The 14,115-nt window shown below is 37.2% G+C and overlaps 1 protein-coding gene across 1 annotated transcript in view; it reads right to left on the reverse strand.

Annotated features, from left to right (window-relative positions):
* KHDRBS2 (KH RNA binding domain containing, signal transduction associated 2) overlaps positions 1-14,115 on the reverse strand; it is a 640,575-nt gene that overhangs the window by 323,895 nt on the left and 302,565 nt on the right. Inside the window, exon 4 of the mRNA XM_061146045.1 lies at positions 5,523-5,669. Coding sequence (XP_061002028.1) covers positions 5,523-5,669 — 147 coding nt within the window. The remainder of the gene's footprint in view (positions 1-5,522; positions 5,670-14,115) is intronic.

Genomic DNA, 14,115 nt, shown 5'->3' on the forward strand with positions numbered 1-14,115 from the left:
CTCCAGGCCAGAATACTGGAGTGGGTAGCCTTTCCGTTCTCCAGGGGATCGTCCTAACCCAGGGATCAAACCCAGGTCTCTCACATTGCAGGTAGATTCTTTACCAGCTGAGTCACAAGGGAAGCCCCCTCATTGCAAAACTCAGGCTTAAATTGAAGAAAGTAGGGAATAGCAATAGGCCATTCAGGTATGACCTAAATCAAATCTCTTATGATTATACAGTGGAGGTAACAAATAAATTTAAGGGATTAGATCTGGTAGAGAGAGTGCCTGAAGAACTACGGATATAGGTTCATAACATTGTACAGGAGGCAGAAACCAAAACCATCCCAAAGAAAAAGGAATGCAAGAAGGCAAAGTGATTGTCTCAGGCAGCTTTATATTTAACTGAGGAAGAAACAGAAGGGAAAGGCTGGGAGAAAAGTGAAGATATGCTCCAGTGAATGCAGAGTTCCAGAGAATAGCAAGGAGAGATAAGAAGGCCTTCTTAAATAAACAATGCAAAGAAATAGAGGAAAACAATAGAATGGAAAAAAACTGGATATGTCTTCAAGAAAATTGGAGGTATCAAGGGACCATTTCATGCAAGGATGGGCATGATAAATGCCAGAAACTGTAAGGACCCCACAGAAGCAGAAGAGATTAAGAAGAGAGGGCAAGAATACACAGAAGAACTGTACAAAGAAGGTCTTGATGACCTAGATAACCACAGTTGTGTGGTCACTCACCTAGAGCCAGACATCCTGGAGTATGAAGTCAAGTGGGCCTCAGGAAGCACTACTGCAAACAAAGCTAGTGGAGGTGATAGAATTCCAGCTGAGCTATTTCAAATCCTAAAAATGGTGCTGTTAAAATACTGCACTCACTATGTTAGCAAATTTCGAACACTCAGCAGTGTTCACAGCATGGGAACAGGTCACTTTTCTTTCCAGTCCCAAAGAAAGGAAATGCTAACTGCCATACAGTTGTGCTCATTTCACATGTTAGGAAGATAATGTACAACATCCTTCAAGGTAGGCTTCAGTAGTACATCAACGAAGAACTTCAAGGAGTAACAGCTGGGTTTAGAGAAGGCAGAGGAACAGAGATTAAATTGCCAACATCCATTGGATCATAGGGAAAGCAAGAGAATCTCGAAGAAAATCATCTAATTTTTCTCCACTGATTATGCTAAAGCCATTGACTTTGTGGATCACAATAAACTGGGAAATTATTAAAGACACAGGAATACTAGACCTTCTTACCTGCCTCCTGATAATCTTGTTTATGGGTCAGGATGCAACACTTAGAACTGGACACAGAACAACTGACTGGTTCAAAATTGGGAAAGGAGTACATCAAGGCTATATGTTATCACCCTGATTATTTAACTTATATGTAGAGTACATCATGCAAAATGCCAGGCTGGATGAAGCACAAGTTGGAATCAAGATTTCCAGGAGAAATATAATCTCAGTTATGCAGATGACACCACCTTAATGGTAGAAAGTGAAGAGGGACTAAAGAGCCTCTTGAGGAAGGTGAAAGATAGTGAAAAACCTGGCTTAAAACTCAACATTCAAAAAATAAAGATCATGTCATCTTGTTCCATCTTTTCATGACAAATAGAAGGGGAGGGATTAGAAACAATAAGAGATTTTCTTTTATTGGGCTTCAAAATCACTGTGGACAGTGACTGCAGCCATGAAATTACAAGACACTTGCTCCTTGGAAGTAAAGCTATGACAAACCTAGACAGCAAATTAAAAAGCAGAGACCACTTTGCCAACAAAGTTCCATATAGTCAAAGCTGTGATGTTTTCAGTAGTCATGTACAGATTGAGCGTTGGGCCATGAAGAAGGCTGAGTGCAGAAGAACTGATGTTTTCAAACTGTGGTGCTGAAGAAGACTCTTGACAGTCCCATGGATTGCAATGAGATCAAACCAGTCAATGTTTTTTTACAAGGAGTGTTACAATATGTAATAATGACAATACTTGTTTCCTTTTATATCTTATAAAGTGAGGAGAAGGGCATTCACATAGGGCATTCACATATTGAAATATATATTAGTTTAGAGTTTTATATCCCTTTTGTCATTATTTGTCAAATAATTTATTTGATACTTGTAACCTTGTTTGCAAGACAAAGTAGCTAATACATGGAAGTCTTTAACATAGTACCTTCTCAAAGCATTAGAGATTTAAAATCAGCAGAGTTCAATTTATTGATGCTTTATTGACCTGTCACTCTACTTGTTTTGATAGGACTGAATGGAAACCATCCAGCTGGAAATTTTCCCCACAGCAATAATATTGAGTTATGTGTTCTACAGCTGGCAGTCTTAGATGATTATAGCCCATTGTGGGACAAGTTGTATAGATGTTGTTGAGTGACACAGATAGAGGTGAAGCTTTTAACCATGGTAAGATGCTGCATGTAGTGTGATGTAACACGTACAGAGGAATCTGATATCAGTGGGCTTCATCTGACAGTAGCCTTCTGTGTTGTTTCAGCTTGCCTCTTCCTGGGTATAATTCTTCACTGCAATGTTTGTAAATATTAGTATCTTGATACGTTAGCATTTCTAAGGACCTTCATATAAATGTCAAAAGAAACCTGAATCCCTAAGTGATTCCAGATAAATGAAAAAGAACTGGCAGTTAATTTTCACCCCCTGCAGTTCTGATGATGAGTGAAGCAGACAGCTGCTATCCTCTGCCTGGTGCTGAGACCAGCAAAGCAAAATGGGCAACATTTACCAAATAGAATTGCTTCATTGATTGTAAAATTTGCTAATTCAACATTGAGAGATATCTGAATATTTTTAAAGCTTATTCATTCATAAAACATATGCATTAAGTGCTTCCTTATGTACCTGACACCAAGTTATGAGGAAAATAGGTAAGTGAAGAGGGCCAGGGAGTGACAGGACAGTGAACTGCAGAAATTGAGTGTCAGACGGTGTTGCGGACACAATATAACAGGGCTCTACAAGGACAGGGAGGCTGCTTAGACTGGATGGTGAGGGAAGGGTTGCCTGCAGTGCTACCCTGCGAGCTGGAACCTGTTGTCAATAATCTGGAGAAGAATCGTCAAAGGCCCTTAGGAACGAGGAAGCCTGGAATGTTGGATGCACAGTGAGGAACATCTGAATGGGCAGAGATAACACTGAGAGGAAGCAGGAGCAGAACACGTTGACCAAAGGAAGGTTTTCAGCCTACACGTAGATCTGTTTAGGGAGAGAATGTTGACCGTTCCCCAGATCTCACCAGATAGCTGTTTAATGCCTGCGTCATCCCCAGTGACTCCCTCTGTCAGACTATCAAACAGTTACTGTGCCAGGCACGACTCCAAATGTGGGGAATATGAGAGGCTTGGCTAGCCCTGCCCGCACAGAGCATAATTCAGTGGAGAAGAAATAAATGAAATGATTACAAGTATCAAGAAGTCCAAGAAGTAAGTGAAATGTATCACTGGTATTTATAATAAAATGGGGTCAACCTAGCCTACAGCCTAGGTCTAAAATCTTGTAGTAATGGAGTAGAATTTCATCTTACATATTTCACTTCAAAACATCATTCCAAGATTCTACTACAATAATAGATTGAAAATGCCAATTTACTTACATATAATATATAATAAAACATATATCATCCTTTATAATTTTCTGTCCTTTCATATGCACTACTCCATTTAATATTCACAGTGCCTGTTATTATTATTATTCACAATAACAATATCTGCTATTTTTAGTATTCACAATACCTATTATTACTATCTTCTTTTTAAAGATGAATAAGCTAAAGTCAATCTTAAGGAAATCAGTCCTGAATATTTATTGGAAGGATTGATGCCAAAGCTGAAACTCCAATACTTTGGTCACCTGATGTGAATAACTGACTCTTTGGAAAAGACCCTGATGCTGGATGAGATTGAAAGCATGAGGAGAAGGGGGCGACAGAAGATGAGATGGTTGGATGGCATCACTGACTCGATGGACACGATTTTGAGCAAGCTCCAGGAGTTGGTGAAGGACAGGGAAGTCTGGCATGCTGTAGTCCACGGGGTCAGGAAGAATCAGACACAACTGAGCACCTGAACTGAACTGAAGCTAAAGTTGTGGAAATTTAACCGACTTGTCTACAGTCCCAAAAGGAATTAGTAATGCAGGCCTTTTTTGATACCACTTAGATCACCAGAGGTCGGGCTGGTCTGAGCTAAATATTGTAAAACTATTTACCCAACAGCACCCAGCATTTAGTTCAAAAACAAAAGGAAGAGAGGACACAGCATGCTCATTTTTAAGAAACGCAGGGTCGATTTAGGAAGGTGTTCAGACAAGTGCCAGATAGTAAATTGGGCAGAAATTCTGGGTGCATATAAAGTTATGGAATAATCAGAGTGATATGGGATTATTCTATAACCTCGTCTTGACAGAAATTTTACAACTGGGCATATAAATAGGTTGTGTGGCTATATTTTTATACTTTTCTGTTGTGAAATTCTGGGTTTTTTTCCCCTATTTTCAAAATTACTGCTAGTCAATGAATCTTACCCACATTTCCTCTGAGTTTATTACTTAGTTTAGAAATCTATACTGTTTCTTCATTGCACAGATTAATCACAGCTACTCTTTTTCTCTCTCTGCTGAAGACATCTGCCAGGACAATCCAGAAAAACTTTACTCAGCCTTCTCTAATTATTTTATTTCCAGGTCCAAGCCTGATGCCAAGCTTTCTGTTCAAACTACCTCTTCCTATAATGCTAAATTGTTGCCCTTTAGGAAAGCTTCATTATTTAACCTTCTTCTATTCCTTAGAAAATCAGTAGAGAATTCTATTCAATATGCAACCCTGAATATGCTGGCTTACATTTTCTGAACACTGAATGTTCTGTTTCTCTCATACAATGCAATGATTTTATTTTTCTGACTTTTGCATGATGTCAATAAATGTTTAGTTTTATTAATATTGATTATTTTACATTATGTTTTATAATGAGTCAGCACCTAGCATACTATTGCATAAAAGTACACAATCATTTCAAATACTATCACTGTCATTACACATATTGCATATTGAGTCTCTTTCCCCTTCCACTATACCTGGAAATATTTTCTCTGTTAATTAAAAATTATGAATAATACATGTCAACTAACAAGCAATAAACCCACTGAAAAAATAAATAAATAAAAATAAATAAATAAATAAATAAATCAAAAAGAAACAAAAGAAAAGTATACAACTTCAGCTATGTATTTAAGCTTTAGTGTTAATTGTCTTACTCTTCATGGCTGTGAAGGATCGCACAGGATGTAACATGTGGAAGAAAAACTACTGCCAAATCACAACTTGGTAGCAACATGCCAGAGCCTGTGATAAGTGCTTTTTTTATTCCTTTCTATTTTCACTTTCACATTAACTCTACAAATAAATAATCTGCAACATAAATTTCTATTCTAGAAAGTCAATGAAGATCAAAGGCACATTTTTAATAGGAACTGATGAGTAACTTCTTTGTAAAAAATGAAAAATACTTACGGGAACCAGAAATTTTTTAATCTCTTCCAATGCGTGACTCATACGTGAATAAGCCTCCCCCGGTGGAGCAAACACTTCAATTAATACATGAAGTTCGTCACTCAAGTGGGCATACTTGGCTTCCCCACTTTTTCTTAATTCTTCTTCCTGTGAAAAAAGTTATTTTTATAAATACAAATCCACTTATTTTACATCGATTTAACATTTACTGAGGAGACGACAAAAGGACATAATATAAGCAAATTTTCCCCAAGTGGAAAGTAAAAATCTGGCATAAGTCATTTAAATATTTCAAAATAATTTTTAAGAGTTTGATTTTTCTTTTTAAATCTGGCATAATAATTAACTGTACATTTTAATCAGCTAAATGAAAATACTGAATCCCCAAAAAGAAGCGACAGAAATGCCATTAACTCCACTGGAAGGAAAATATTGCTTTTTGTCTGACAAGTAATCATTTGCAGGCAATGAACCCATGATGCCACTGTTCTTTAGGAAAACCAGGATTTTACAGATATTTTTTGAGAGGTGGTGAAATGGTTACTTGCTCTCCATGAAAGTGAGCAAAACAGAGGCTTCTCTCACAGGCTCATTCCCAAGGGAACAGGTCCTACCCATCACTCTGCTATCATTTGCCGCCTCATACAGGAGTAAGTTAAATCAAGGGCTGTTAGGCATTATGTTGGCCTTGATTCTGAGTGAGCTGCATACCCTCAGATTTTTGTGAGCACTGCACCTGAGTTATTACAGATGACTGATCAGTTCAGTTCAGATGCTTCTGACTTTACTCCCTTGGGCAAAGTTTTTACTCATGTCATCTCTAATCTTTCAATAACCTTGCATAACATTCACATAATTCAAATTAGGATATGGAGTTTAAAAGACTTAAGTAACCTCAGCAAAGTTGGGACTCAAGTCCAGCTCATTTTGCAAAGATTTCAGGGAAGTAAAATTCAATGAAAAATTAACACATGCTTGCTCAGTCATGTCTGACTCTTTGCAACCTATCGGTTGTATCCCACATGGCTCCTCTGTTCATGAGACTCTCCAGGAAATGATACTGGAGTGGGTTGCCATGCTCTGCTCCAAGGAATCTTCCTGACCCAGGGGTGGAACCTGAGTCTCCTGCATTATAGATGTATTGTTAATCTGCCGAGCCACCTGAGAAGCTCAAAAGTTACCATAAATAATATTAATTTTATTTTACTTTTCTTGCTTCTCCTCTCCCAAACTAGCAATTCACTAAATTTCAAAGGATAATAATAATAATAATAAAAAAAATAGGATTGCTGCTGATTCCTGCCTCGTGGATGCACATACAATGAGAGCATCACTTCAGGACCTTTTCTGTCAGACAAGATTTCTGAGAAATCAGAAATAATTCTCATTTTGAACTTACAAAGAGAACAAGGCCTGAGCCTTTCAAGAGCGAGAACTGACTTCAAGACTCCAGACTACCAGAGAACTACCCCTGTAGAGTATCAAATAGTGAGAACTCACATAAAGGAAATCACTTGAATACAATACGTGGTATCACACAACCACCTGTGCAAGACGCCTCATCTAAACAACAAACAAAACAAAAATACAAACCCAATCATCAGCAGACAAGATTACCACCTCACTCAGCCTTGTCCATCAGAGGAAAAACAAACACACACACACACACACAACTCAGCACAAAGCCTACCCTATACAAAGCTCACACAGACAGCTGGACCAACCGTAGGAAAGCAGAAACAAAGAGGAAGGAAGAATTCAACCTTGAAGCCTGAGAGGAGACCTCAAACACAATAAGTTAAAAAAAAAAAAAAAAGATGAAAAGGCAGAGAAATACTCCACAAATGAAGGAACAAACTAGAAACACAGAAGTCCAAACAAGTGAAGAGGAAATAGGCAAACTATCTGAAAAAAAACTCAGAATAATGATAGTAAAGATGATCAAAAAGCTTAAAAACAGAATGGAGGAAATGCAAGAATCAATTAACAAAGACCTAGAATAATTAAAGAATAAACATAAAGAGACAAACAACACAATTACAGAAATTAAAAATACTCTAAAAGGAATAAATAGCAGAATATCTGAAGCAGAAGAACGAATCAGTGAGTTGGAAGATATAATGGTGGAAATAACTCCTGAAGAGCAGAATAAAGTAAAAAGAATGAAAAGAACTGAGGATAGTCTCAGGGATCTCTGGAACAAAATCAAACACAAAAACATTGAAATTATAGGGGTCCCAGAAGAATAAGAGAGAAAGAAAGTGTATGAGAAAAGTTTTGAAGAGATTATAGTTGAAAATTTCCCCAGGATGAAAAAGGAAATAGTCAATCAAGTTCAAGAGGCACAGAGTCCCATACAGGGTAAACCCAAGCATAAATATGCCAAGACTCATACTAAACAAACTAACAAAGAATAAACACAAAGAAAGAATATTAAAGGGATTAAGGGAAAAGCAACAAGTAAAATGCAAGGGAAACCCCTATGTTTAAGAGCTGATCTTTCAGCAGGAACTCTGCAGGCCAGAAGGGAATAATGGCAAGATAGATTTAAAGTATGGGGAAAATGTACAACAAAGATTACTGTACTGAGCAAGGATCTCATTCAAAATTGATGGAGAAACAAAAAGGTTTCAGGCAAGCAAAAGTTAAGAGAATTCAGTACCGCCAAACTAGCTTTACAGCAAATGCTAAAGGGACTTATAAACTCAAGAAACACAAGAGTAGAAAAAAACTGCAAAATCAACCACAAACAATTAAGAAAATGGCAATAGGAACATATATATCAATAATTACTTTAAATGTAAATGGATTAAATGCTCCAACCAAAAGACAGAGACTGGCTTAATGAACACAAAAACAAGACCCATACATATGCTGTCTGCAAGAAACCCACTTCAGACCTAAAGACACATATAGACTGATAGAGACAGGATGAAAAAATATATTCCATGCAAATGGGAAGCAAAAGAAAGCTGGAGTAGCAATCCTCATATCAGACAAAATAGACCTTAAAATAAAGATTACAAGAGATAAAGAAGGACACCACATAACGATCAAGGAATCAATCCAAGAGGAAGACATAGCAATTGTAAATATCTAAGCCCCCAACACAGGAGAACCTCAATACATGAGACAAACACTAACAGACATAAAAGGAGGAATTAATAGTAACACAATAATAATCAGTTCAGTTCAGTTCATTCACTGAGTCGTGTCCGACTCTTTGTGACCCCATGAACCACAGCATGCCAGGCCTCCCTTAACATCACCAACTGCTGCAGTCTTGCCAAACCCATGAGTCAGTGATGCCATCCAACCATCTCATCCTCTGTCATCCCCTTCTCCTCCCGCTCTCAATCTTTCCCAGCATCAGGGTCTTTTCCAATGAGTCAGCTCTTCACATCAGGTGGCCAAAGTATTGGAGCTGCAGTTTCAACATCAGTCCTTCCAATGAATAGCCAGGACTGATCTCCTTTAGGATGGACTGGTTGGATCTCCTTGCAGCCCAAAAGACTCTTAAGAGTCATCTCAACACCACAGTTCAAAAGCATCAATTCTTCTTTGCTCAGTTTTCTTTATAGTCCAACTCTCACATCCATACATGACCACTGGAAAAACCATAGCCTTGACTAGATGGACCTTTGTTGACAAAGTAATGTCTCTCCTTTTTAATATGCTATCTAGGTTGGTCATAACTTTCCTTCCAGGGAGTAAGTGTCTTTTAATTTCACGGCTGCAATCACCATCTGCAGTGATTTTGGAGCCCAAAAAAATAAATCAGCCACTGTTTCCACTGTTTCCCCATTTATTTGCCATGAAGCGATGGGAACAGATGCCATGATCTTAGTTTTCTGAATGTTGAGTATTAAGCCAACTTTTTCACTCTCCTCTTTCACTTTCATCAAGAGGATTTTTAGTTCTTCTTCACTTTCTGCCATAAGGGTGGTGTCATCTGCATATCTGAGGTTATTGATATTTCTCCCAATAATAATAACAATAATAATAGGAGACTTTAAAACCCCACTCACACCAATGGACAGATCATCAAAACAGATAATTAATTAAGGAAACACAAGTCTTAAATGATACACTATATGAGATGGATCTCATTGATATTTTTAGGACATTCCATTCAAATGCAGAAGAATACATCTTCTCAAGTGCACATGGAACATTCTCCAGGATAGATCACATCTAGGGTCACAAATCAAACCTCAGTAAATTTAAGAAAATTGGAATTGTGTCAAACATCTTCTCTGACCACAATGCTATAAAAGTAGACATCAATTACAAGAGAAACCCTGTATAAAACATAAACACATGGAGATTAAACAATACATTTCTAAATAACCAATACTTTACTGAAGAAATCAAAAGGGAAATTAAAAAAAAATCTATAAACAAATGACAAGGAAAAGACAACAGCTCAAAACCTATGCAGCAAAAGGAGTTCTAAGAGGGAAGTTTATAGCAATGCAATCCTACCTCATGAAACAAGAAAAACATTGAACAGACAACCTAACTATATACCTGAAACAACTGTAGAATAAAGAATAAGAAGTCTCAAAATTAGTAGAAGGAAAGAAATCATAAAAACTGAGCATAAATAAATGAAAATTAAATGAAAGCAACAATAGTAAAGAGTAATAAAACTAAAAGCTGGTTCTTTGAGAAGATAAACAATAGTGACAAACCTTTAGCCAGACTCATCAAGAAAAAAAGAGAGAATCAAGTCAACAAAATTAGGAATGAAAAAGGAGAGGTTAAAACAGACAACACAGAAATACAAAGGATTGTGAAAGACTATTATGAACAACTATATGGCAATAAAATTGGTAACCTGGAAGAAATGGACAGATTCTTAGAAAAGTTCAATCTTCCAAGACTGGATCAGGAAGAAATATAAATTATGAGTAACCCAATTACAAGCACTGAAATTGAAGCTGTGATCAAAAATCTCCCATAAAACAAAAGCCCAGGACCAGATGGCTTCACAGAATTATATCAAACATTTAGAGAAGAGCTAATGTGTCTATCCTAAAACTCTCTCAAAAAACTGCAGAAAACACTTCCAAACTCATCCTATGAGGCCACCATCAGCCTGATACCAAAACCAGACAAAGACAACATGCAAAAAAAGAAAACTACATGTTAATATCAATGATGAACATAGATGCAAAAATCCTCAACAAAATGTTAGCAAACATAATTCAGCAAGATATCAAAAAGCTCATACACCATGATCAGACTGGGTTTATTCTAGGGATGCAAGAATTCTTCAGTTCAATTCAGTTCAATTCAGTCACTCAGTGGTGTCCAAATCTTTGTGACCTCATGGACTGCAGTACACTAGGCTTTTCTGTCCTTTACCACCTCCCTGAGCTTGCTCAAACTCATGTCCATTGAGTCGGTGATGCCATCCAACTATCTCATCCTCTGTCATCCCATTCTCCTCCTGCCTCCCCAGCATCAGGGTCCTTTCCAATGAGTTGCCTCTTCACAGCAAGTGGCCACAGTACTGGAGCTTCAGCTTCAGTATCAGTCTTTGCAATGAATATTCAGGATCGATTTCCTTTAGTATTGACTGGTTGGATCTCCTTGCAGTCCAAGGGACTCTCAAGAGTCTTCTCAAGGACCACAGTATAAAAGCATCAATTTTGGGGGGTTCAGCCTTACTTATGTCCCAGCTCTCACATCCATACATGACTACTGGAAAAAGCTAATTATTATTAAATTAATTTAAATGTACTACTTTACTCCAAGAGATCATATATTTGGAAACTACTCTAAGCCAAAAAGCTCATGCGTTTAGAATAAGAAAAAAAATTAAAATCACCATGTCTACTTTCTTGAATTTTAACTTTCAAGAGAATCATACAGCATGTCAAATGGATGATATAACCTTGAAAGAACACATGTCATATTAGCTTCAACAGTCCAGATTCTGATCATGGGTACTACAGCAAAAATTGCAGCTCTTTCCCTCAATAGTGTATAAATTTTGATAAGTGACCTAACTAGTTTGAGCTTCTAATCCTTCAGTGTTAAAATGATGATAATAATAACAATAATAGCATTAGTCAAATATGACTTGCTAAATATCTAAGGTTCAAAACAATATAAAAACAAATATGAACTAAAAAAGGCAATGCATTCAAACATCCTAATTATTCTCCTGAAAACTCTACCAGTGCCAGGAATAAGCTAAATAAAAGAAATGTTGAAAACACATAATACAGAGTACACAAAAATTTTATACTTTGGTTTTACTTTAGCAATTACTCTTGTCATATTTTATCCTCAGAGTTATAACTTACTGAGTGTTTTCTGCAGATTTTTTTATTATTATTAATGCCCAGAGAACTGAACTATCTTTTAATATAAATCCTCTTCAGTAATAAATAATTCTATTATCTGTACAGCTTTCTCTATCACAAAATTCAAATGGAAACAAGTGAATTATTTATATTTTGGACTGAATGGGATTGTCTGAATAACTAATTTAAAAGTATTTGTAACTATACTTATGTAGAAATTCTTTTCTAGTACATTCATCTGCCCAACTTGCATCCTCACAAAGGGATTTTGTACAAATGTTATATATATGTGTACATATATAAGTGTGTGTACATATATATGTGTACACATATGTGTGTACATATTTGTCTGTTGTAGAGATGCAACAGCTGACCCTGAAGAGGATCTCAGTTTCTTTTGCCTTTGCCTTGCTCCCCCAGGCTGAACAGGCAAGAACTCTCCTAGATTACAGCATGTGTGGCCCAAACGGTTAGCTTTGTGAGGGAATCTTGCCAGAGCTGTACACCCAGCCAAACACTATCTAAATTCATGAAGAGTGAAGGGCCAGAAACATCAATGAGACAAAGGGTAGTATTTCTAAAATAGGTCAGTAATTGGAAATCAGAGCGGTAGGAAGTACCAAACAAAAGATTCTTTGTGCTTGAGTTTGGAAGTTGAGGGTTTGCTAGAGTGTATGACCCTCAACTCAGAACAATCAAACCACGCACTCTAAGGAACATCAAGGATGGTTTGGTTTTCCAAACTCTGAAAAGGTTTTATCCAAAACAATGAAGAGCATCTCAATACAACACAAGGATCATTTCATTATTCAAGCGGAAAAAAGGTCATTATTTTATTATAATTTTTATTGGAGTATAGTTGAAACACAATCTTGTGTGAGTTTCTGTTGTACAGCAAAGAGAATTAGCTATACTTATACACATATTCCCTCTTTTTTGGATTTCCTTTGCATTTAGGCCATCAACCTTGATGTAATGAAACCTATACGAAGATTTGATCACAGGTCAAACTCTTGAATTTAAAAATGAAAGACATTTAATTTAAAAGTCATCTGCTTATTAAGTAAGATACTCAAAAACATTTATTTTGTGGAAATAGAATGACCTGGGGCCACAATTACCAAAATATAGTTCCCTAGCATCTGCTTTTTCTAATCCACCCAGAGGCTTTGTTTGGGTTAGGTAGAGGAAACTGTAATTGGGATGTGAAAGCATTTGCATTGGAGGCCAGTGGTGAGGCAGAAAAAGAGGGGAGTAGATCCCAGAAAGAGCCTGGGGGTCAAGGATCTGGACTTTGTGGAGAAAGGGTGTCCTTGCATGCTAAGTCACTTCAGTTGTGTCCGACTCTTTGTGACCCTATGGACCATGGCCAGCCAGGCTCTTCTGTCCATGGGATTCTCCACACAAGAAAACTTCAGTGGGTTGCCATGTCCACCTCCAGGGGATCTTCCCAACCCAGGGATCTCCCTGTATTGGTGTAATGATTCTCCCTGAACTCAACAGCTGAGAAGTAACCAAGAAATAGGTTCCACATGCTTTGCTTTGAGGTTTGGAGAAATCTCGGAAAGCCAGGGTTTTTGGAAACCCAGGGATCAGTGACCCACAGGGATCTCTGTTTTCCACTTATTATTTAAAGGACTTCATCATTATTCAATTTCAATAATCATGTCTAAGCTTACAAATAAAAATAACATATAATACTCGTAGCCATGGACAGGAAAGTCAGGCAGAACATCTGAACACAATGAATACAAGCCAACTGAATTGCAGGAAGACAAACACTTGAACAAACACATTTCACTCAGCAGTTGAGATAAAATGCAGGCACAAACATTTCATCGTTTTAAAAAGACTTGATTTCCAATTTACAAACAATTACAAATAAAAAATAAGAGACTTAGTTTTTCCCGTTGAAAATAAGGGGAGAGATTATCCTCACTCCTTTTTCTCGGAGCGATTTTTTTATTTTCCCCCCAGAGACTTTAATTTAGAAAACTTCTGATTGTAAGTACTTTCTCCTCTCTTTGAAAAGTACATAAATTCTTTAGAAGATATGTTAGGCCTTTTGTCAGCTTTATGACCTAGGAATGTCTTTCTCAAGGATACAGAGGCACCTTTTAAACGCAAGCATCAAGACAAGCATTTACCTCCTAGTTTCTGTGAGGGGATGGTAAAAGCCTAACTTTGTTAGGGGCCTTGCTCCAGGTTGCAGTACTTCCTGTCATAAAGACACAAGAAGTCTGCTTTGTCCTGGATGAGCCTGATTAGCTAACCAA

This window comes from Dama dama, chromosome 7, assembly GCF_033118175.1.
Source record: "Dama dama isolate Ldn47 chromosome 7, ASM3311817v1, whole genome shotgun sequence".
Taxonomy (NCBI): domain Eukaryota; kingdom Metazoa; phylum Chordata; class Mammalia; order Artiodactyla; family Cervidae; genus Dama; species Dama dama.